This window comes from Sceloporus undulatus, chromosome 3 (assembly GCF_019175285.1).
Source record: "Sceloporus undulatus isolate JIND9_A2432 ecotype Alabama chromosome 3, SceUnd_v1.1, whole genome shotgun sequence".
Lineage (NCBI taxonomy): Eukaryota > Metazoa > Chordata > Lepidosauria > Squamata > Phrynosomatidae > Sceloporus > Sceloporus undulatus.
In genome coordinates, this window is record NC_056524.1 from 104606947 (window position 1) to 104632994 (window position 26048).

At 39.9% G+C, this 26048-nt stretch overlaps 2 protein-coding genes across 4 annotated transcripts in view; one reads left to right on the forward strand and one right to left on the reverse strand.

The window, feature by feature from the left end:
• LOC121925606 (parapinopsin-like) overlaps positions 1-26048 on the forward strand; it is a 102612-nt gene that overhangs the window by 60079 nt on the left and 16485 nt on the right. For both annotated transcript variants that reach the window (XM_042457941.1, XM_042457942.1), the window contains exon 4: positions 9340-9573. In XM_042457941.1, coding sequence (XP_042313875.1) covers positions 9340-9573 — 234 coding nt within the window. The remainder of the gene's footprint in view (positions 1-9339; positions 9574-26048) is intronic.
• ST6GAL2 (ST6 beta-galactoside alpha-2,6-sialyltransferase 2) overlaps positions 12876-26048 on the reverse strand; it is a 106091-nt gene continuing 92918 nt past the window's right edge. For both annotated transcript variants that reach the window (XM_042457939.1, XM_042457940.1), the window contains 2 exons: positions 14846-14894; positions 12876-13545 (listed from right to left, as the gene is read on the reverse strand). In XM_042457939.1, the coding sequence (XP_042313873.1) occupies positions 13507-13545; positions 14846-14894 (88 nt within the window). In that variant the 3' untranslated portion in view covers positions 12876-13506. The remainder of the gene's footprint in view (positions 13546-14845; positions 14895-26048) is intronic.

Here is a 26048-nt window from a genome sequence, read left to right on the forward strand (position 1 = left end):
AGGCACAGTACTTCAGGTTTTTGCAGTTTCCCTCCTTCGGTATCTCACCCCTCTCCAAAGAGGATTTAGGCAACAAAAATGTATTTGTTTGGCCTTAACAGCTGCATCAGCAATCCAATGGACTGTATATGGGTTCTAGATTTGGCAATACTATGATCTGTATATTGGTTCTGAGTTAAGTCCTTTTTGTAGGTCAAGGAAACATGTAGACTAAACATCTTGATGTCTGGATTAAAGGACTTAACCATTCAAGGATGGTTTTTGAATTCTATATCCCAAAAGTAAGCAATTCTCACGCCTCACCCCTATTCTTTCATTTTAAAGACTGACATCTACAGAAGTTGTGGAAACTTGTAATCCCTCATCGAAAGTATTCAGTGCTTGTTAATTACACAAAGAATCTCCAAATGGGTTATACTTATTACTATACCATTTGTGTTATGCATGATTCTAGTGAGTCCACAAACTTAAAAATGTATAGGAATATAATGGAAAATTCTCTACAGGCATATTGATAATAGTATCTCTCAAGGTGACCAGCTGGGGTTTGCTGCATTAAGAGACATCAGGAGGGAAGCTTCAGCTCATGTTATTCCAGCTTCCTTGGGTTTTTCAGTCCATACAGAGCTGTGCACACTTCTCTTCCTGTCTTTTTTATGGAGAAAATAAATGTCTTTTACCTGCAAAGAGAAAGTTAACAATTTCCATTCAAGGTCTGAACTGTTCAACCATTCTGGGAATATTGCAGGCAATCTCATGGTTGGATGCACTTTTTGGGAGGAAGGGGCTCATAAAACCACCAGGTGGTGTTTTTATTGATGCTGACCAGAAGCCATTTTTCTCTGTAGCATAGTGTTTTTCATCTTTAGTCAATGCAAAGTGCTAATTGGTTGGTTTTCTTCTTTAGATGTATGGATTTTAATTGACTCTTAATTTTAACTGAACAGAGTGACTTGAAGGGAGTCCCCCCATCTCAGAGTGTGTTTGTGTTACCATTTTGAGGAGTTGGATAATTAGGTGTTGATTAAAAATCAGCAGTAGAGGCTTCCTGGATGGCATTTAATCTTGTTAGACTTAAGACTATTTTTTAAGAAGAATGAAAGATTCATGTACAGTATGATATCTCTGTTTTGGTCACCAGGAAAAAAGAGGGTTCCTTTTACCAATCTCATGCTAGAGGAATTCAGGTCAGGGATGGGTTATGGAATCAATTTTACTTTAATCGCATGTGATCCTGTAAAAAGAATGCGGCAACAGGACTTCAGAAGGAAGGTCCAGGAAAGATCCTAGTACTTACCCCATAGTTTGTCTCTCTGCAATATATGATTTTCTTTATGCAGCCTGTTTATTTTGTACCATTTATATCCTGTGTCTCCATGAGATATACTCAAAGGAGTTTATCACATGTGAGGAATTTCTCTTAATTTCGAATGAAAAGAAAGTGGGGCCAGAACGCATTCACATGAATTTGCTAGTTCAGCAAATTTACATGAATTTAAATTGCATTTGAACTGTCTTCCCATTGCCTGAAAATAGCTAGCCATTGCCTGAAATTGCATGTGATCACCTCTCACGCAATAACGTGAAACCCCATGATTGCATTCGGACTGAATTCCCATTGCCCGACATTGCATGTGGTAGTCTATCATGCAATAACGTTAAACTCCATGATTGCGTTCGGATTGCTATTGGATTTTACTTCCAATTTCCCTTGTCTGATAAACTCCAAAGTACAGTGGTACCCCGGGATACGAAATCACCGCCTTACGAAATTTCCGGGTTACGAAAAAAATCCATTAGAAAAAACTGTTTCGGGTTACGTTTTTTTTTTCGGGTTACGAAAAAATTTTTTGGTGCTTTTCGGCGCTTTTTCACACGGAATCGCGGCTTCCAGCGCTAGCGCCTATGGCAATTTCGGCTTGCGAAAGATTTCGGGTTACGAAGGGCTCCGCGGAACGGATTACTTTCGTAACCCGGGGTACCACTGTATTTAACACTAAAATATAATACATAACAATTAAAATAAGAGCAGATAAAAATATAAAAGGAAAATGCTTAAAACACTTTAAAATGCCTCTTAAAACATGGAGTAGCTAAGGCAGGGGTAGGCAACCCTTTTGAGCTGGGGGCTGGGTTGCTGTCCCTCAGACAACTGGGGGGCCGAAGCCAAAAAATAAATAATTAAATAATTTTTTAAAAAATCAAATAAATAAATAAATCAGGGCAAATGTAGGACAAAATTTGCAAATGGAGGGCACTTTTTAAATAAAAAATAGGGGACACGCGAAAAAATTTGCTAATTTTTTAAAAAATGTTAAGATAAATGCATGTTTCTGAGGCTTCTATAGACAATTGACCCACCATGCCCCTCGCGCGAGACGCCAAAGGCCCCGGCGGCAATCAATCAGCGGCAGGACCAGGCAGGGGCCGGTCCCAAGGCCTCGCCGGGCCGCATCCGGCCCGCGGGCCGCAGGTTGCCTACCCCTGAGCTAAGGAATGCCCCTTAATATAGTAGCCTCTCTGAATCTGGTTGGTGATAGCCAACTTCAGTGTACAAGGACCATTGGGCTCTTTCACATGGAGGAGACAAGCATTAATAAAACATGATTAAAACGTGGTAATAGTGCAATCAGGAGGAAGATTATTACACCCCCTGTGCACTTTTCCTGCTCATGTCCCATGCGCAAAGTGTAATGGACGCATCATTGGGTAATAACATTATTATCCACTGATGCGCCTATTACAGTTGACGCATGGGACACAAACAGGATAAGCATGCGGGGGTATGATAATCTTTCTCCCAATTGCGCTATTACCATCTTTTAATCACATTTTATTAATGCTTTCCTCCCATGTGAAAAAGTCAGTTGTGTTATCCACACACTGATTCAGGAGCCAGAAGATTATTTGGCTGCATAGGTGTGAGGCTTTTCAACCCAACCTACAGGCTGTTAGCAAGAGTTACCATATTTTCTGGCTTATAAGATGACTGGGCGTACAAGACGACCCCCAACTTTTCCAATTAAAATATAGAGTTTGGGATATACTCGCTATATAAGACTACCCCTCTTCCAGCGCACACCAAATAAAAATTTTAAAAAAACATCAGATTTGATTTCAATATGGTAATTTTAATTCAAATGCTTATAACATGCAGGTACTTAGCAGGAAAACCTGTTGTATACAAAGCCTGCTTGGATTGGTCAGCTCTCCCTGCCTGCCCAACCCTCCCTGTCTCCAAGATTTTCTTCTACCTTACTTGTACAGCACTGCCCTTGCTACTTTCATACGGTCACCACATACGGAGGGTATGCGGCCGCTGACGTTTTTGAGCTCCCCCCACCATATGTGGTGACCGCAGATTTTCCAGTCAGGCTCAGAACTTTCAGTCCTATAAAATGACACCCGGCATATAAGACGACCCCCGACTTTTGAGAAAATTTTTCTGGGCTAAAAAGTAGTCTTATATGCCAGAAAATACAATACTTTTTGGCTTCCTCTTTCCATGGAAGCCAAAGGCAAGAACCATGAGGAGTGGAACCAGCTATGAATTTGTTGTGTACAGTACAATGCAATACATCCTGTGTATTTCTGTGCATCTAACTGCCTTATCTCTCCTGTTTTTGCTTCACTGGCTAAGAGCCATGAGTGATAAGCTGTACAGCACAGAAGGTCTTCTGTGACCCTCTACTTTCCAGGCTAGGGTGGCCTTATGAAAAATAGTACAGTGTTTCTGTAACTTTAAAAGTTATGTGGCGAAAGGGAATTCCAACAGGTATGCTTACATGACAAGCTTCATCTATGGAATTTCCCTCATTCACACAGATATCAAAAGTATATTTCCCTATAGAGTGAGGCAAAAGCAATCTCCCTTAGCATTTCTGGTTTGTGTGTTCTTCCTCCATAAAACCTTTTGCTGTCTTGAGCACATTCTGATACAGGCATTGCTTGGTCACTTAATTGTGCCCTGGATTTCATCTGTGAACTGTTGGAGAGTTTGAGAAAGAGATCTGTGCTTGACTAGTTGCCATATTTTATTTAGAGCACAGAGATGTAGCACTTCACATCTTCCTCTGGGCTTCATTTTCTCCTTTCCTCTGCTCCCAATCTTTTCATCTCCAGAAGTTTTTAAATGACTAGATAGTCAAAGACTAGCAGCCTCTTGTGATCATGAATTTTTCATTAGTGCTTGTGTTTGGGTGGCCCTACCACTAACTAATCATGTCAAGATAGATATATTTTCAAATAAAATAAAATAAACCCTTGAAAGCATGGTTAGTGCCTAACCCTGTCTTTCATGAACAAGATACATTTTTTAAAGTGGCTGTTATAAGACGGGCAGAGGTAAAAAATATATAAAAACACTTGATTGTAAATATGGATGGAGGTGCAAACAAAGCCTAAGGCCAAGAAAAACAAGATCAGTAGGAAGACCTTTGCCAAGCAGATTGAAAATGTATTCCTAAATTGTAAAGGGAAAAAAGTATGAAGACAGTATCTAGTTGTTAAATCAATACAAAATGAAGAGTAATTTGCTCTCCTTTTCATGATGAATAAGCTGGAGAAAAATTCACCTATATCAGAGAATTTATTTACTTGACTTTTATCTAAAAGTTCTAAATGATCATTTTAGAATCATAGAGACCACAAGGGCCGTCTAGTCCAACTCCCTGCCATGCAGGAAATCTAAATCAAAGCATCCCCAACAGATGGCCATCCAGCCTCTGCCTAAAGACCTCCAAGGAAGGAGACTCCACTACACTCCATGGAAGAGTGTTCCACTGTCAAACAGCCCTTACTGTCAGGAAGTTCCTCCTAATGTTGAGTTGGAGTATCTTTTCCTGTAGCTTGCATCCATTGTTCTGTTTTGGTCTCTGAAGCAGCAGAAAACAAGCTTGCTCCATGTTCACTATGACACCCCTTCAAATATTTAAACAGGGCTATCATATCACCTCTTAACCACCTCTTTTCCAGGCTAAACATACCTAGCTCCCTAAGTCGTTCCTCATAGGGCATGGTTTCCAGACCCTTCACCATTTTAGTTGCTCTCCTTTGGACATGCCCCAGTTTCTCAACATCATTTTTGAATTGTGATGCCCAGAACTGGACACAGTATTCCAAGTGAGGCCTGACCAAAGCAGAATAGAGTGGCACTGTTACCTCCCTGGATCTAGACACTATACTTTTATTGATGCAGCCTAAAATCGCATTGGCCTTTTTAGCTGCTGCATCACACTGTTGACCCATGTTCAACTTGTGGACTACTAGGACTCCTAAATCCCTTTTGCACCCAGTCTCATTCAGCCAGGTGTCCCCCATCCTATATCTATGCATTTCTTTCTTTTCTTTTCTTTTCTTTTTTTTCTGCTCTAAATGCAGTATCTTACATTTCTCTGTGTTGAAATTCATTTTGTTAGCTTTGACCCAGCTTTCTAATCTATTAAGGTCTTCTTGAATTTTGATCCTGTCCTCTGGGGTATTAGGTACGCCTAGTTATTTGGTGTTTGGTGTCACCTGCAAATTTGATAAGCATGCCTTCTATTTCTTCATCCAAGTCATTGATAAAGATGCTGAATAGCACTGGGCCTAGGGCAGAAATGGTGGCACCCCACTGGTCACTTCTCTCTAGGATGAAGAGGAGCCATTGTTGAGCACCCTTTAGGTATGGCCAGTTAACCAATTACAAATCCACCTAACAGTCACATTGTCTAGCCCACATTTTATTAACTTGTCTGCAAGAACATCATGAAGGACCTTGTCAAAGGCCTTACTGAAATCGAGATATGCTGCATCCACAGCATTCCCATTGTCTACCAAGCTGGTAATTTTATCAAAAAAGGAGATCAGATTAGTCTGGTATGACTTGTTTCTCAGAAACCTATGTTGACTTTTTGTGATAATGGCATTGCTTTCCAAATGTTCACAGACTCTCTGTTTAATAATCTGCTGTAGAATCTTTCCTGTTATTGATGTCAGACTAACTGGATGATAATTGTTGGGATACTATTTTTCTACAAAGAAGAGTTCAACATGTGTCAGACAAACTTTTTATCCAAAACTAACAATATTCAAATGTGAAATGAAACAACTAGGCCAGGTAAACCTTGGATAATCAAATAAAAACATGTTGAACCCTAATGTTTTCACCAGCTTCCATTTTACTTGTGACCCATTTTTGTATGCAAACTTGAGAGCCAGAATGGTGTAATAGTTTGAGCGCTGGATGATGACTCTGGAAATTAGGGTTCAAATACTGCACTGAGTGACCTTGGGCACGTTTCACACTCTCAGATCCAGAAAGCCCTGTGATAGGGTTGCCTTAGGGTCACCATAACTCAGAAATGACTTGAAGGCACACAACAGGCAAACTTACAGATCTTATTCTGGAGGTAGCTGGTAAGGCAAACACATCTGTTTTGCTGTTCTGCTACCCAAACTAAGTTGGGGGACTGGGGAGGGAGTCCTCACCAAGTCTGTCACCTTGTCTTTCAGTGTTGGGAGAATTCACTGAAGCATGCTGAGTAGCTTTAGGATCACTGGCACCTGTGTCACCTGAGGAGGACTCCAAGTTTGGGTGAATTAAGATTTTATTTAGAAATATGCAAGAGTGCAATAACACACGAGAGTAATTCAAACAAACACAGCATTCTGAGCTAACCAAAAGGGAAGTATGGAAATTGGATAGTGGACTGAGGGGTTTAAAAGGGGCAATTTTATCTGTCTGAAGAACAGACTATGGAAGTGGAAAGTGGCTCAGACTGGGATCTGAGGGAGACGCAGTGAGTGGAAGAATCTTTCTGTGCACACAATGGTCTTAGGACCAATATTTACATATAAGAACCTAACCTCAGGGGATGTGCAATCTTGCAAGGTAACAACTACCTGATGTTATTCTCAGTAATTGACAATGGTATTCAATTCTGGTTAATAGCTTTAACTTTAAGGTTATAAAAACTGATTGGATGAGAACAAACCCAGGGTTAAATGATAGGGAAGTTGGCTGGGAGCATGGCAGGGGCTAGGTAGTAAGTGCTGGCTTACTACTGCTTTAGGGAGAAAGTTGTTGCTTTAGTGCAACAAGACCATCTTTGTCTCTTGGTGCAAGAGGAAATGCAAAAAGGTTAGGAAGTAATTGTTACATTCATGTAGCTTTGATTGCAGCAGTACCTGGTCTTTACATGGCCTTGAGTCTTTTTCACCCTCCTATGAGAAACTCATCTGGTGTTCCAAAGGTCATCATGACCTCTTAAGAACATGTTGGCCCCAGATATGAAAATATGAAGACACTAAATACAACATAGTGTATGCCATGTGTTGTGGACAATTATGGCAACCTTACGTGTGTATTAACAGTTCACACGTGCTCAGTAAGAGATTCGGGAGCCAGTTATTATTTGCCTTCCCAGTTGTAGGTGGGTACACCCAGATACAGTAGCACCAGTAGTATCCCATTCTTTCTCAGCTCCAGCTTTATTGCATTGTTTATCGCAAATAAGATGCTGCCATCAGACACTGAAAGTATGTGTTTCACCAGCACTCCTTCACTATCCTTGAAGTGCAAATGCCACTAAACAGAGTCCAGTTAAATGGAAGACAAGGAAGAAAATGGAGAGTGGGCAGGCATAAACAGACTTTGTGAGAAGGAGCTTCTTTGTCAGAGGCTTTGTTAATTGAGGTAAGCTTTCCATCTTAATGCCTGGGCTGGTTCATAATGAGGCAAGCTGATTCTTAGATAAGCCTGCCCTGTAAAAACCAACGCCTTGACTTGAGCAATTCAGAATCAGCGCAGGCCTTATTCTCATTCTTCTTCCCCCATTCTCCATCCATCCATGCTCTCTTGTCATTCTATTTCTCTCTGTCTGTTGATAATAATATAAAATAGCAGCTAATACCTTTGGCGTGAGCCACTTTAGGTTGGATTGTGGCCCAAGTAACAAGTAGAGGTCTGAAGATTATCCTTCAAATGAAGAATAAAGAGAAATAGGAATACTGTTGCTGTTAACTAGAAATAAAGGCTGCTGGGAATGAATTGCAATACAGCTGAATGAAAAGCAGATGGAAAATATAGGAGCTTTGGAAGACAGTAGATTATTTATCTGTAGCATTTAATGTGGGGTAAGTTAATGGCCATCTGTCCTTATATTGTAGTGGAAGTAGGTTATCGTTACAACCTGTGAAAATGTGCTTCTAATGAACTATTTTTAGCTACTGCCAGAGCTGGGCTAAATCCAATACATTTGAGTAATTCAGATGTTAAAAATACACAGAATACTCCATTATATCTCCTAGTGTTTGATGTTAGTAACAGACTGGATGGGTATGAACAAATTGAAGCTTGATACAGATAAGATTGAAGTGCCTGGGATCAGTCAAATGGCAGATGAGAGAATAGGAATTCACCTTCTGTTGGATAGCATCACATACTTCCCTTGAACCTGAATACCCACGTTTTGGTATTTGCTCAATTCCCTTCCAGAAGGGACAGAAAAGAAAGGGAGAAAGTTGTTGCTATTTTGGTGGTATGGATGCTACTGACGGTGTCATCAGGAATGCCATGGAGGCCACAAATCAGGGGCTCACTGGTCACACATATCCATTGTCCGGTTGCAATATTTTACTACAAATTTGGCAGATGTATGTATGTGGTATTTTAAAAAAGTGTAAACTGAGGTCATCCCCCTTATACGGGGGATCCATTCCACCCCCCCCCCCCCACACACAAGGGAAAATGCGCGTATGCTCGTGCCCCACAAGAAACAATGGGGGTGTGCATGCAGTGGCTGTGTGGCCTGTGTGTGCAGGTGCATGCACCATTGTTTAGATTGTCTCACGGCTTCCATGTTTACAGTTCAAGGTCTGTCTATATTATTGCTAATCACATTGACAAAGATGCACAACAATGGCTTCAATCTTCCCTCTTATATCAATACTATACCAGTTGGTGGTAGTATAAAGGAACTGAAGCAGTTGTTTGCCCTACAGATCTGTGAAGAGATACAAATCACAGATTCTCTGTATTGTAATGCCTACCATTGTGTTAAGGGCAAATCTTAAAATATTAAGATTTAACACAGGCTGCTTAAATTCCATGATGGCCAATGGCACTTAAGCAACATAAAATATACAGTGTTAAATATGGTTTTCCTTATCTTAAAGAACATACAAGTTAATGGACTAAACTTAGAAAGAAAGACAAGTTTAAACTGTAACCTGACCATTTATACTGCTATTATGTATACAGTGCTTCATAAATAAAGGTTAATAATAATAATACAGATTTTCTAATAAAAGACAACAGTTTTATTTCTTCATATTAATATGTTATGCAATTTTTACCAGGTTGGGAAAATCCGGAAAACCTCCGCCCGGAAAAGAGAATTCCATGTACTCTTCATGGTCATCACAACTGTCATCTGTTACCTGATTTGTTGGATGCCCTATGGAGTTATAGCACTTCTTGCAACATTTGGTAGGCCTGGCTTGGTGTCTCCTGTAGCCAGTGTCATACCATCTATCCTGGCAAAGAGCAGTACTGTATGCAACCCAATCATCTACATCCTAATGAACAGGCAGGTGAGAACATCAATTTTTAAGAAGTTGTTTACTATTACTTCAGATAAATTGAAATGATTTCTGTGCTGCCACGGCAATCTTCCACCTACACGCTTTTGTTGGAGGATGAATCAGCATTGCTTCCTTCAGAATGGACAGCTTGATAGAGTTGTTCAAGGGGAAAAGAGGCAAACATGATTAATTGTTGCCATAGATTGATGGGGCACAGTTAGTGTTGAGGAGGATAGGAATGTAACATAAGTCATGGCCAAGGGCTGTCATCTCAATCTAATGCTATGCATCTAGTACCAAGTCCACAGGGGTGGACTATTCTGGCCTTGAATCCGCCCTGACATCCCTCTATTACCCTGGGCACTCCATTACAATGCAGATGGCTGTTCATACATGTGTTCTACTGTGCTCGCTGGTGCCAGTGTTGCAGGTACCGGTCACTGACTCTGACATCAAAACAAGACACCCAGCCATGATCACATAGCTGAGCACCTTGTTCTGACCTCAGAGTGAGGGACTCATGGTAGCAGCACATGGATCATGAGGCACCATAGGGCATGTGTGCAAACATCCATCTGCTGTTGCTTTGGAGGGCTCTGAGAGAACCAGAGCAAAAGGTGAGTTTTTAAAAATCTTTTTAAGGGGGTGGTTATATGATGGGTTCAGTGCTGAACTGACTGGATATTGTCTGGACAGTTTGCACTAGAACTTGGGTTTTGGCCCTGCATTGTCCAGACTATGGCCAGGAGGATGCCATGTTACTTGGCCCATGCAGACACAGCCTAGGAGAAGCAGTGGTAAATAATATGTTCTAGTCTATTGTTCCCTAAACTTGGGTATGGAAATGTAGAACCCCTGGAAGATGATGTGGTAGGCAGACTATGCCACAGTGGCACCTTACAGTTTGGAAATAATGAAGTAAAAAGCCTTGCCTCAACTATCGCTCTCTTTTAGAACAGGGACAGTTTGCCTCAGTCTTTGCCTATTCTTAAATTAATGTGCTGCGTAGGCCTCATCTGTTTCAGTGTTCAGTAACTAAAATATTACAATTCATATTGTCATCCAAGTACAAGATCTTGAGTTTGTTTTGTTTTTGTTTTTAAAGAAAGTTACATAGTGATTTAAATCAAGATATCGTAAAACTCTTTCAGCTATTGATCATGCCCATAGATTTTTATGGGATGTTTGTAAAGTTGCAATTTTAAATTAAGATTGTGGTCTCCTAAACTTACTGATCTGGAAGTAAATCCCTTTAAAATCAATTTAAAATGCTTGTGTAAGCTCACCTCAAGGTCCTCAAAGATCTCAAAACCATCTTACTCGGTTATGAACAAAGAGCACTGTCATCTCGTAGCCTTGATAGGAGAAAAAGGTCATCATCAATCATTTCACTGAAGAACTTAAAGTGTGAAGGAGGGGGGGGAGACCTAGCAAATGCCCAGCTTGCTCTCTATTTCTTTGTATACAGCAACCCATTCCTTTTGTGTTTTGCTGGTGCTTCTAAAATAACTCCCATAAGGCAAAGTTGTGGCATTTCCACTGGATATCTTAACATATCAAAACTGTTAGACTCTAGGGCAGATTTGTATGTTGTTCAGAATCACTTATTCTACAGTGTGAAGTTCATCTTAACAAAGACTTTGAACAACTTTGAATGATGCTTCTCAGAGCCCCACATTTGTTTTGCTTACTAAGACAGAGGTCCCTTATCTCACTCTCCTCCCCAAGATAGGTCCAGAGCACCATAGATTGATGGCTCCACAACATGTTGGTGAAGTCTGACTCTGATTTTATTTTCTGATTCTGATATTATTGTAAAACAAAGAGCAGCATGAGAGCATGTGCACCTCAAGCCTTCATGGAACATATAAACCTAAATCATGCTTTTAGCAATAGCAACAGCAAGTACTATGCAGCACATGAGTGAACTAGCACTCCGTAAGCAGTTTACAATGTTTTTAAGCCAATTGCCCCCAACAAGCTGGGTGTCCTTCATTGGGGGTTCCAGCTTGTCCCATAGTTAAATAGCCAAGGTTTTACTAGATGAGGGAAGTGTAGTCCTCTGGGTGGTGTCCTCTTGTGTGTGTGTGTCTGTGTTTGTGTGATTGTGTGTGCATGAGGTTGTGCATGTCAATTTCAGTCATCTACCTGACCAGAAAAGGGATCTTGGGGTTGTAGTAGACAGCTGGATGAAAAGAAAACCAAAATGTCATCCCAGTGTGTAGTTCTTGCTTGTGTAAAGGGGGAAATTATATGTCTGACATCAATGGGAAATGAAAGGATAGTAGAACTGTAAATAAAAATAAAAATAAAAAAAAGAGTGTGTCTACACTGACAGGAAAAACTGCATTACATCCGGAGTACCATGATCCACAGCGACCATATGCTTACCTTCATGGCAACCACATATACTGAAGTAGTTCAGGAGAACTGTCCAAACAGTTCTCCTGTATTACTTACCGCAGTCCAGTAAATCTCAATATATGTGGTCGTACAGCTGTGGCTCCTCTGGGTTGTTTTTCTCTGCACCCTCCATGCATATGAATGTAGATATTTCTGAACTCCTTCTCCCAGCCTCACACTGTCACTGAGGAGCACAGTCCACACATGTGCACAAATATCCAGATTTTCTGCTCAAAACCAGGATACATCTCCACTTTTCTGCCTCTGGATTAAAGCCCTGAGACAATGAAAACATCCGGATTTTGTCTCATTCATTCTGTATGTCATTTGAGCAGCTTGCTGTGAAAACTAGGTGAGACCATTTTATTTGCCTGTGTAGACACACTCTAAGACCACAGTGACTCTGTGGTGGTGTGACCCTGCTTGAAAATAGTGTATACAGTTCTGGACACTGTGTCACAAAAAGTGGAGGGAGTGTTTTAGAATTGAAAAGGGAAGAAAAGGAGCCAATTTAAACAAACAGGGGTGGACAAACACCTGTGTGAGGAATGCATATCCTCCAATGGTCCTGATTTGGCAGGGATGGTCCTGATTAATCCTCTGTCATCCAGCCTTTTCAGCTGCTTTTAAACTGTCCCAGTTCCTCTCTACTCCGACTTTCCCTCTTTGTTCTCAGCATATTTCAATTGCTGCAAATTGAGTCAGAGTGCAAGAATAGTTTGTACTCAATTTACTCAGCAGTCAGGACGGAGGAAAGGAGAGGCAGAATGTTGCTCTTCTCCATTGTTGAGGTAAAAGCAAACTGCTGCAGCCTCCCCTAGTCTGTGCATTCTTTTTCAGTAGTAACTTTTATAATCTTAGGCACACTCTGATGTTACTTGGCCACACATATCCTAGTTCTCATTTGTGAAATGTTGGAGGATATGTGAATTATTACCACATTTTTATCTTGTATTTATATTTTAATTTGGTGTTGTGCACCCTATAGTATCAGTGACCACCAATTTTGGATTGGACAGATTCACAGATGATACACTTGCCAGTGGATGCCAACTATAGTGACTACTGATCTTACAATAGGTGGGGCAAAGGAAGCTTAAGCCCCACTAAAACTAGGTAAGGGGGATGAGCCCCCCTAAATGATCAGGGTGCTTGGACTACCAAGACTCCTATGTTGTTGAGTCCCCTCAGGAATTATCAATCAGAAATTAAATTGTCATTATTTTGCCACTGCTTTCATGATCCTGAGATTGGTACCACTTTCAGTTGGAGCATGAAGATGAGGACTGATTTAATGCAACATATTGTCTTGTCATTGTTTTGTAAAATGTGCCAACATGCCACTGTTGAGCTCTCTTCTTTAAAACTGTCCTAAGCCCCCAATAAATGACTATGACTAGATTGCCACCAATATACAAGGTAATATGATACTCAGTACCACTTGCTTGGAGAGCATGAGTGGGAGAATGCTGGTTGGCTCAATATACTGCTGTGGAAAACAGGACTGGAAATGCCTTTGGACTGATCCAGCAAGGTTTTTCATATGATCTTAATCTGCTTATGTTGGACTCTAGAAACCTAAAAGAGAGAAATATAAGACAAGCAATAAATTCTAATAGTATGGTATACCAAATGTTAGCCAAACACTCAAAGTAGATGAGATTATGGGAAACTGCTGGCCTCGACTGGTCTTCCCAAAGTTGAGGAGGCCTTTGGTCAGATTTTATGTCCACACCTAACTACCTGTATCCTTTAGTTCTTGAAGCATTTCAATGAAATTCTGAATAGGGCTAGAACAGTATCAGTTTGCAAGCTATTGGCTGTCATTCTGCCATGAATTTCCAAGAAAGAAACAATTGCAGACACAAATATAGTGCTACTCGCAGGAACATTGAGGAAAAGACCCCTGCCATTCCCCCACACTAGATTGCTTAAGAAGCTGTCCAAAACACACTGCAAAAATAATCCAGTCTGAGACTGCTTTATCTGCCCTGGCTCAATGCTACAGAATTCTGGGAACTGTAGTTTTGTGAGAAATTTGTCCTCCTCTGTCAGAGAGCTCTGGTGCCACAATAAACTACAATCCCCAGGATTCTCTAGCACTGGGCCAGGGCAATTAAAGCGGTCTCAAACTGGATTATTTCCGCAGTGTGTTTTGGACCTTTGTTTTAAGAAGCATGTGGAATGAAAGAAAACAGAAATATATTGGTGCAACTGTTCTTTTGTTTTAGAGAAGAGGGTTTCTCCTTCCTACCCAGTGATCCTGATGAACATAGCTACTGTTATTAAATTTGGGGAAAAGTTTAAATGATCTTGATCTGGATTATGGAAAATAAAATTGATGAGAGAGTGGTATGTAAATGTATGGCGGGGGGAATAGAGTGCAAGGAACCCAGGTCAATCCTGCTGGAACATGTGGCTACCTGAGACATGACCCCTCTTTGACAAGTATGGTCTTCAAGGTTTTCTCTACAAGAGACTGGTGATATGGGATTTGAAAGAAAAACCAAAAACCCCAAAACCACCAATCCACCTATATCTTTACCAATGCAAACAGAATATAACATTGCAATAATAGTCTACAGTCTTATTCAATGGCAGGAAGTAAAGAAAATATCCAGGTTGCTCATTATTTTTAAATTCAGACAAACTGAATGAAAAGATTGTGTATAACTACTTTTTTCTTCTTTAGTTTACAGATACTTTTCGAAAATAGACTATAAACTTTTAATAGGGTTTGGTCATAGAGCAGCATCTGCATGCAAATTGTTTTGTCAGAGGCAGAAAGTCAAAAGAAGGAATGTTTTGCTGCCTGATATATTATTTAAAGCAATGTCTATTGTGATCTCATCACTTTTTGTTATTATTTAATACTTACATAGTTTTTGTGTGCACAGCAGTCTACGGTAATAAGCCAAGACAACGTTCTACCAAGAGAAAGATAATACAGAGACTGCTAAGTGCTGGCAGGAAAAAGGTAGAGCAAAAGACAAAACCATAGAGGATTACATAATTCATCTTCTTCTTTGTTTCGTTCCTGCTGTTTTAGCTGTGTATGTGTGCGCCTTCATATCACCTGTCAGCTTATAGTGACCCCATGAATTTCATAGGGTTTTCTTAGGCTGTTCATTCATCTGAAATACAGCCTACAGTAACTGCTGTTCATTGGCGAACTTCCATCCAAGTACTAACCAAAGTTGTAGCTTCCAAGTTCACAATGGATTTGGTGCCTCTAGGTATTTAGACCCACTGTTTTAGCTGTAGGATTCCATATCCCCCCCCCCCCTTGCAAAGAACAATAGTATAAATCCTGCTGGTATTTCCCATTAGAGTAGACCCATTAAATCAGTGGGATGTACTTATATTTTAACTCACTACTTAACCATTGATTGAATGGATCTCTTTTGGTTGGGCTTAACTCAATGGTTCTCAAACTGGTCCTGCAGGTGTTTTAGAGTTTACATCCCAGAAACTCCAGCAAGCATGGCCAGCAGTCAGGAATTGTGGGAGCTGTTGTCCAAGACATCTGGAGGACCAAAGTCTTAAAACCATTGACTTAACAATAGATTGAGGCCAAAATGTACTTCCATACAGCTGTGAAATTGGCCTAAACACACTAAAGGTACCAGATCCCATCTGAACTTGGAAGCTAAGCAGGCTCAACCCTAGTTAGTACTTGGCTGGGAGATTGCCAATGAATACCAGGTGCTGTTGGCTATATTTCAGAGGAAGGAACTGGCAAAACCACCTCTGAGTATTCCTTGCCTAAGAAAACCCTATGAAAGTCATGAGGTCTCCACAAATTGACAGATGTAGACCTGTGAAGGAACATGTTTGGCCAACCTGCAAGTTACTATGCATGGACTTAGCAAGTAGTTGTACATATAGATATGAAGCATCTGACACTGTGGGTATGCAATCATTTTGAATGAAAAACAGCAACAACTATGAACTATATTCATTTTACAATCATTCTGGAATAAAACAAAAGTAAATGTAAAAACAATGTAGAATATAAATATAGGTACACTTGTTTTCATTTTCTCATATTTTTAAAGAATTTATTACTGTTTAATCCATTCTGTCAGTACAAGTCGACAGTATCAAAAAAAATCTCCACACCTTACTGAATGTTTCATATTTACATTGCATTTAGACAAAATACCCAAAAGAAAGATTTCACAGTGCCACCTGGTGTTTAAAATGTTGGGGACATTCTGTTGAAATAATTGCAACAGACACTTGTCTGTAACAAACACTCAATGTTTAAATGTTATCCTCAGCAAAATTAACAAAGAAAATAAATTCATTTCATACTGTTTCTACGTGAGGTAGAGGAAAGAACTGTAGAGAAACACAAAGCCACAACTTAAAGGTGACCATCCAGTCAGTGACCTCAAAGTCATAAGTGCTTGCTGTTTCTTATTTTATTATAAGGTACATTGACGTTAACAGCAGGGGTGTCAGAGCAAGATTTCAAAAGTGTGTGCAATTTTTAATTTCCCTAAATATGCATATATTTATTATTCATGCTTCTGTAGGTTGGCCTAGATTTTGGTTGATTTGACATGACAAGTAGAAATGTGGGACTTGTTAAAAGCTGTCCTTTAGCTAATAAAGAGCAATGTGGCACAATCCCACCTCTGTTTAAAAACACTCTCCAAGGCAGTGTGTTTCACTGTTGAACAGCTCTTACTGTCAGGAAGTTCTACCTAATGCTGAGGTGGAATCTCTTTTCCTGTAGTTTGAGTCCATTGCTCCGGATCCTATTCTTGTTCTCTAGAGTCATAGTTTGACACTCAAACTACTGCTAGGGTTGCCATAAATTGGAAATAACTTTGAAGGCACACAACAACAAGAGCCCCCACTCTGGTAAGAATGTCCAGTCCAAAGGTCAGGAACAAATCAGAGGTGGGAGATGACAATAATTATCAGCAGTGAATGCTTGTTGGGTTGAGAATGCAATGTGGCAGCTAAAAAGGCCAATGCAATTTTAGGTTGCATCAATTAAAGTATAGTGTCTAGATCAAGAGAAGTAATAGTCCCACTCTATTCTTCTTTGGTCAGGCCCCACCTGAAATATTGTGTCCAATTCTGGGCACCACAATTCAAAAAGGATGTTGAGAAACTGGAGCGTGTCCAAAGGAGGGAGACTAAAATGGTGAAGGGCCTGGAAACTATGCCCTGTGAGGAACGACTTAGGGAGCTAGGTATGTGTAGCCTGGAGAAGAGAAGGTTAAAAGGTGATATGAGAGCCCTATTTAAATATTTAAAGGGATGTCATATTGAGGAGGGAGCAAGCTTGTTTTCTGCTGCTCCATAGAACAGGACCCGGAACAATGGATGCAAGCTACAGGAAAATAGATTCCACCTCAACATTAGGAGGAACTTCCTGACAGCAAAGGCTGTTCGACAGTGGAACACACTCCCTCAGAGTGTAGTGGAGTCTCCTTCCTTAGAGGTCTTCAAACAGGCTGGATGGCCATCTGTCAGGGATGCTTTGATTGAGAGTTCCTGCATGGCAGGGGTTGGACTGGATGGCCCTTGTGGTCTCTTCCAACTCTATGATTCTATGAATGTGTGCATGTTTCAGATCATGAACATGTTCTAGATCAGAATCTCCACAGCTACATCTTCATAATAAAACTGGATGGTTCAAGCATGCTTTTAAAAAATTATCTTGACAATGGTAAAGAAAGTTTACATACAATAAGAATGACTGTTTTGTCCCAAGAGTGATGCTATGGACTTTGGGTGTAGTAAGGCCTCTGGCTCTCAGGAACACAGCCTGAACAAAAGACTTGTCCACAAATTTCTTAAGTTTTTAAAAGCTTTACTGGTTATAAACACAAAAACATGAAACTGATCCCCTTTTTCTCAATAGTCCTTCTTAAATATCCTCTTTCTTCTTGGTGGGTTTATCTTTCTTCTTCTGTGGACTTATCTTATGTTCAAGCTGTGTTCCTGAGAGCCAGAGGCCTTACTACACCCAAAGTCCATAGCATCACTCTTGGGACAAAACAGTCAAAGGAAAATACTCTCTCCAGGTCTGACTAGGCTGAAATCTTACTACACAACTGAAACTAGCTAGAGGGAGACAGTAAGAGACCCTGGGATTTCCCACAATCCTTGTCTTTCTTAAAGCTGTAGATCTCTATTTCCCCTCCCAAACTGATACATAGAAAGCCTAATATAATCTCAACTGAATATACGTCTCAAGAGCATCAAAGATGCTCTGGGGGCATGACAATGACAGCCAAGTCAAATACACTCCATAGAATTTCAAAGTTGGAAACTGGATGGTTCAAGCATGCTTTTAAAAAATTATCTCAACAATGGGAAAGAAAGTTTAGATACAATAAGAATGACAGCCAAGTCATGTATACTCCATAGAATTTCAAAGGTGGAAAGAATGCAGGTTGTTTCTAAACATACGTATAATCCTGAAGGTGCTGATGGACTTTCAATAACTAGATATGGATCTATGGAGCTTTCCGGAACTGGAAAATCTGTTACACCTCAGTTGATAGGAAACTGGATTGGGCCACTATGGATCCAGTTACTTCAAACACATTTAATATATGAACTCACAGTGGCAAGTGGCAGCTCTCGTGTTAATAAGGACAGAAAATCCACTTTGGGGTTTAGGCTGAACTTTAAAGCAGTGATTTAAGATGCTGAATTTGGAGGGATATTTGATAGATTCAGCACTTTGCATAGCGACTTTAAAGTTTAGAGTACAACACAGAACAGATTGACCGCCCCCCTAACAGAGAAGGCAGAAGCTGTCACTTAGGAATGGTAAGAATCCTTGGAATAGTTTCTGAGCGATTTTTATGAAGAACCTTTGAAAATGGTTGCATCAGAAGAATGTGAAAATGTAAAAAGATTTCTGCTTCAGCTTCTCTCCTAGAAAATCTAAGTGAAAATCATTCAGGGAGGAAAACATTATGTCAGAATTAACCCAAATGTGCAGTTTTTTTGTACCTGCAAGTATAGTCTGGGTAGATGATAAATGATTTGTAATGAGTCCTAATAGGTATTTGAATTAATGTAACCATGGACATATTCATAAGCCTACTAAAGCTGTAAACTTGATTGGTTTTAATAGTCTAAACAATTTATCTTTTGCCCCCAAAGAATATTGACGTTTCACATCTAAATGCTGCTATTCTCACTGACGTCTGTCATTATAATTTAAAATTATGTTCTGTGTTTTATGTTATTTTCCTTTTTTAGCCTGTGGATAAGTTGCTGTTTAATAACCCAATTAACTGCTTTCTAGAGCTTCAGGCTTTATGGCTCTCTTCTCACACATAATTTTATTTCTTTCCCATCTCCACGAATGTGTAAAAGTCTTCCTGGAAGCACTGTTAATTGTCATAAAAATGCACAGATGTGTGTAATAACTAAGCAGGAGACTGAACAGGATGGTTGAACTTGTTATATTTTCTACACATATAGTTATTTTGGATTACCCATTTAAGGAGAGTCTTATTTGAGCAGATCAAATTGAATTTCAAGGTGACAGTGGAACTAAGCAGTTAAAAGGTTTTTAAAACTTTGTGGAGTTTGTGCTTGTTTATCTTCCAGATTGATATCAACTAGATAACATATATTTACTGACACTTCTGGATTGCTTACATTAGCCTAAATCCAGTGGTTTCAATAGACACATCAAATCAATCAAACTACTTATCGTCTGACTTACCATGTTTCCATTGATTCCGTGGTTCTTATTATCAGAGCTAATAATTGGATTTAGGTCATTATTTTTCTCTAAGCAACATGCAAACACAATTTTCCAAGTAGGGAAAGCTTGCTGAAACAAACAGGTTTTCAGTAGGTGCCCCAAATCCACAAGAAGTTGTTGTTGTTGTTACATGCCTTTGAGTCATTTCCAACTTATGGCAACTCTAAAGCAAACCAGTCACAGGATTTTCTTGGCAAGATTTGTTCAGAGGGGGTTTGCCTTTGCCTTCCTTGGGGAATACTGGCAGTGATTACAGAGAAAGCCAGCATAGTGTAGTGGTCTGAGTGTTGGATTACAGCTCTGGAGACCAGGATTCAAACTCTGGCTTGATCTTGGGCAAGTCACAGTCTCAGACTCAGAAGAAGGCAATGCTAAATCTGTTCTTAAGAAATCTTACCAAGAAAATCCCATGATAGGTTTGCTTTAGGGTCACCATAAAACTCAGAAATGATTTGAAGGCACACATTCAACAAAGACCTTCTCTCCTACCCCGATACAAGTCGATTATTAAATAGTTGTGCAGAAGGGTTTTTTATTCTGGGGGTGGGGGTTTGTTACATTTTTATTTTTGTTATGATTTGAAATTAAGTTAATGGTGTTTTAACATGACAGCTTGTTAAATTGCATGTTATTTTTTTATCATCAGATTGAATCCCATACTGGGAGAAAGGTGGGATATAAAATAAATAGATAAATTAAATAAGTAAATTAATAAGTAAAGTTCAAAAATACAGAAGAACCACAGTTTCAGGATTAGAAGAAAGCTTTACAAGCTTTGTGTGAAGAGAGAAGCCCTCACTGCCACCCACAGAGCAACAGCTAAACCATCTTCATCCAGCTCCTTAATTCTTCCATCTTACTTTCAACCTCACTTCCACTGCAATGTCTCCAAGCTATTCATGGGCTTTGCAGTTTGGTGCTGAAGCACTAGAGCTCTCTGGCTGAGAATTCTGAGGGATCATTCCCACTATGAAAAAAACCGAATCACCAATTGAATTATATGACCCTTGTTCCCATTTGAAATCTGTTCTGCTCCAGGTGTGATCAATTGCAATCACAATGAAGTGTGGCAAAGGCACGCAAAAGAACTAGTTTTTCGAGAGAGCAGTTTGAAAGAGGTTCTTTTGAAAATAATTGATTCTCAAGCGAGTTCCTTACATGGGAACGACAGATCAGAATTGATTCATTCTTGAGGGGAGGGACTATGGCAGAGGGGTGTTTACTCCTGACAGATCCACCATTTCACCACTGTCACCAATGCTGCCAGATCCACCATCCCCCCCCGTGCTGCCTTTTGTATTTTTTTGAAAATTGATGGAAATTTCAATAGATTGATTTTGAAACTACTTACAAAGTTGCAAAATAAATTTATCGCAAACTTGATCATTTTTTAAATAACTGTTCTCCCCTTCATCCTCTTCCCCAGCCTCGCCTCCCTCTCGGCTCTGTCCCTTCCCTGCCTCACTCCCTCAGCCTCCTTCCCTACTATCTCAGCCTCCCACCCCCCCCCCCCCCAAATTTCAAGCTGGGCTGCAAGTGGGAATGACCCCTAATACTCCTCCCACAGGTGCAGGTTGTTACTGGATGGAACCATGTTGGTTAAAGTGGAATCTTAATGCTACAATAGTCCAGTGTGAAAGGACCTTTAGTTTCTAAACTAAACAGTCTGGTGTGAGATGGTATTGGAGGGTGTGTGACAAAGATACTTGTGTGAATCTGGATTCAGTCCTTATCATCAACCAAGATAAAATCTAGGAATTGCCTGAATCCACAGGCAAACCTGCAGGTTACAGTAAAATAAGTTCCATGTTTTGACAAAATCATGCATGAGAATCAGGAGCAAAGAAGACATTGAATTTTATGTTCACAATTGGGAATCATTTATTTTTAATGTTTTTTATTGAATAAATTATAATGTAATACTTTGATTTGATTTTAGGCACTGAATTAAAAAAGCTTTTTTTAAAAGTTCACCTACAGTATTATATGTGGTTCAATTTGTGGTTCAAAAATTAGAAATTTTCATCTTCAAATGTGATATTACTTTTGTAGTGGGTGCGAACATTAATAAAACATTTCCTAGGGGTGTGGGGCACAGAAAAGGCTGAGAACCACTGTTCTAAGCACTTCATTTTAGACAGTATGGAAAAAGTAGTTTAGAAAAGCAATGCGAGGAGAGGGGGCAATTTTTCTGGAAATGGAGGAATTAATGAAATATTCTGAAATTGTCCATCAAATGCTGTTGTTAATAAATGCCTCTCTTCTGGAGACTGGATGGCAACAGTGACCTGTAAATTTGCTCAGGGGCCTGTCTGTTTGTATCCATCAATCACATTCTGCTTAACTAAGTGATTCTGACACACTGATGCTGGTCATGGACCGTAGTGTTCACTTTTGCATGTAGTGACTTTTGAAATTAATTCTTTTAAAGGAAGACTTTGCTTCTGTTAAGACCACATTTGGCTATAGGTTTTAGGTAATTGTCTATAGTTTAGTTTATAACAGTAGATAAATTTCAAAATTAGTTTGAAGTTATCTGTCTTGTATACTTATTACAGTGTACCCAAACATGATGAAAAAGAGGCATAGCTGAAGGGAAACGGTTATCAGATTAATAACAGATAAATTGTATATACCAGCATGTGCCAGCAGCTTCCTTTTATATTCTTTTTTTAGGACAACCAGGACAGCCTCTGTTAAGGTAAATGAATATAGATAGACACAAATCAGGTGTAAGTGCAGAAGAGAAGGGATGAAAATAATATATTTAATTATTTGTTCTAAGGATGAGAAACAGGTTTGTGTGCCTCCAAGGACTTAAGGAGACTTTAAAGCGATCTATCATTGGGTTTTCTTGGCAAGATTTGTTAAGGGGAGGTTTGCCATTGCTTTCCCATAACTGAGAGTATACTGCTCAGGAATATTCATTTTCTCTTGCAACCAGCAGATACTCTGTGCTAAAGTAAAATTTTGGAACAAAAATGGCAAATGGAGTACCCAGAAGCCACTTCAAGAGCATTTTTGGTATTCTATGCCATTTGCAGGTTTGAAAGAGGTTTTTTAAAAGAAAGAAAGAAAGAAACTAGACTGGACACTTTTGTTTTCTTTTTTTAAAATGTTATTTTTGGTTTGAAACAAGATGCACAATTCAAGGTGCACCAAAGATGGTCAGTCTGCTGAAAAGCCCCACACATTTCAAATTCATACAATGGATTATTCCTTCAGAGAGGTGCTGCAGCCAATGAGGTACTCTCATTTGGATCATTATTTTAACTGAATGAACCCAGTATGAATTCTTCAGCCTCATTTTCCAACTTGCAACATGAGCATCTAAATTATGCCAAGTTAGGTCAGTGTTAACACTCAGAGGCATGAAACATTCTCCTGAAATACCTACTTGGAAGGCTGACGTTTGGTGCAAAGGAACAGAAGATGGGCAAAGGGGAGTGGTTGTTTCATTCTTTTCTTGCTGGCAATCATTCTCTTGTTCAAAATTACTCTCTTCCAACTACTTTCTTCCCCTGCTGGGGAAAAAGACATGAGTGTCCTTATCTTGTACCCAATAGGCCAGAAATACAACTGAACTGGGCCGATTGCTATAGCAACGTCTCCCTTAGTCATTGTTTAGAAGCAGGCTTTTTGTTGCTGTGGGACTCCAGAATTGATTTTAAGGTGGGTGTTAGTGTGTGTGTGTGTTTGGGGGGGGGACTAAAATTGGCCGTCATGCCATAATGCATTTTGTCCACTTGCAGTTCTCTGGCTAAATAGTAGCATTGACCGAACCCTGTACATTCATGAGTGCTTACTTCTAAATATACACGTAAAGAATCTTAACTTCATAAATAGAAATAACAAATCACCAAATAATTTTGTCTCAAAGTTGACAATGAACAATTTTGAAAAGGGATTCAACCTGAATTAACAGCTCCATGTACAAGCATAAAATAAATGCTGGAAGGTTTCAGCTATGACATACTTATAAGTTTAATGACAAACAAATGGTTTAGCTAGACCTTTTGTGGTGCTTTTGGGGTCACCAAAATTATGGTTGGAACTACAGGTTGTCGTGTTGACATTTAAAAAGCCAGGAAAATGAGTGCAAAGGCAAATTAACCTTTGTATTATAGCTCATACTGAAAAGAATTTTGTAGAGCAACCAATTACATATACTCAGAAAGGAAATATAGACATTTACATTTAGTACAACATGAAGTAGAAGCTAAGGCCTTTATCTTTATAATGCTTTCATGAGAGAGCATATAAAAAATAATGGGGCAACACTTGGTTAGTTTTAAGGATATATTAATAAGGGGTTTTGTTATGTGTTCTGAATAGTATAGCAGTACAGTCGGCCCTTCTTATACATGGATTTTTTACATATGAATTCAAGCATACACGGCTTGAAAATGTTCCCAAAAAGTGTAAATTTCAAATATCAAACCTTGATTTTCCATTGTTTATAAGGGACACCATTTTGCTATGTCATTATATTTAATGGGACTTGAGCATCCATGGATTTTGTTATACACAGGAGATCTTGGAACCAATCCCCAATGTATAACAAGGGTCCACTGTATGTATTAAACAGTGCTATCTGTGCAACTACAGATGTTACTAAAATGTATGGTTTCACACTGAGATTTTGCCAAAGCCAAGAAACATGGAGAGGTTCAGAGGTAGCAATTTCTCGGTTTCAAAAAAGTGCACATATTTAATAAGCTGAGAACAAGTCTGCATTTCTCCCTCCTTTGCATACCTGCTTCAGTTTAGTGGTTCAGTATCATATTCCTGTCTAGGTGTTAGTCTGTGTGTAAGCTTATTGTGAAAATTGCAGTAGAGTTTCACGTATCAACATTTAACTGTCTTCACTTTTCTGTGCAAATTTGTATCTATTTACCCTCCCACTGCTGAAATGTACAGCCATCTGGACTATGCGATGGACAGGTCAGCTGGCTGGCCACACGTGTGATAATACACATCCTTACAGATACCCTGGTAAAAACTGTGAAGGTTTTTTCTATGGAGTTGTGGAGTTTCCTCCACCCTACAAAAACCCCAAACTCCTCCAAATCATGTGAGACCGGAACACATGCTATTTTAATTTTGAGAATTTAATTATGTAGACAAGCCCTCAAAGAGGCTGCCACATTACGAGCCTGGTTTCACATCCTGATTAATAATTTGAGGTTAGACCAATTTCCTAGTTCAGTGAATAGGAGAAGAAAGGGGGGATGTAATGCCTGAGCTGGGCAATGCCAGCCAGTCTTCTTCCCCCATTGAATAAAATCATTCTTTTTACCCATTTTGCCCTCATTCCCAATCTAGGCAGGATCTCTGAGATTCACAAGGCCTTGGTTACCTATCCCTGCCTATCAATTTCACATATGGTTTAGCCAGTTACTGCCCACCTCAGTTACAACCTCTGAATGAGGTACACTCTTTTCAGATCTGCCATTCTTCTGCAAACCTTGGAATTCTACTAGAAGTGGGTGGGGACTGCTACTTGAAGCAAGCAGTTGGATTCATTTGAAACCCTTCCTAGATATGAGCACTCAAGGGGGGTTTGTTTCAGCCTTTATCATTGTGTAATAGGCATAACACCATAATAACCGACCATTCATCACTTGATAAATCAGGCTGCTTGATCAATGTATGTATCTCTAGCATTGGCATCATAATGACAGGGACTATTAATCACTGGAAAAATCAGGCTAGCTTTTGCTCATTGTGACTGTGTGCAGAACAAACTGTTTTTGAAGAACGTATCTAATCCACAAAATCAGTTGTAAAGAACACCTCTAGCACAGCCTTCCCCAGCCTCCAAATCCTATCGTTCCTATCTGACTGTTATTCCAGACTACTGTCTGTGCTGGGTGGGGCTGATGGGAATTGTAGTGCTGAACATCTAGATTGGTTCAGAAACTGGATTAAAAGTGGGAAGTTCATACTGGCCTCAATTCTTTAACACCCGAATTTGAGGCTTGCACACCCGTTGAGGGGCAAATCCCCCTTGGCACGGGTCTTTTGAAAGTGGAGTTTTACCTGTATCTTTTGAGTAAAACCAGGTCCCAGCAAATACGAACTTGGCCCCAGTCATGATCGGATCAAGTTCAGGGGAGGGAATAGGTCAGAGGGAGGGCAGAGGGCAGAACATGCCTCCCCTTCATCAGGGTGAAGGAGGAGGAGGAAGGAGCAGGATGAAGGGTCAAGTTCAGGGGAGGGAATAGGTCAGAGAGAGGGCAGAACATGCCTCCCCTTCATCAGGGTGAAGGAGGAGGAGGAAGGAGCAGGATGAAGGGTCAAGTTCAGGGGAGGGAATAGGTCAGAG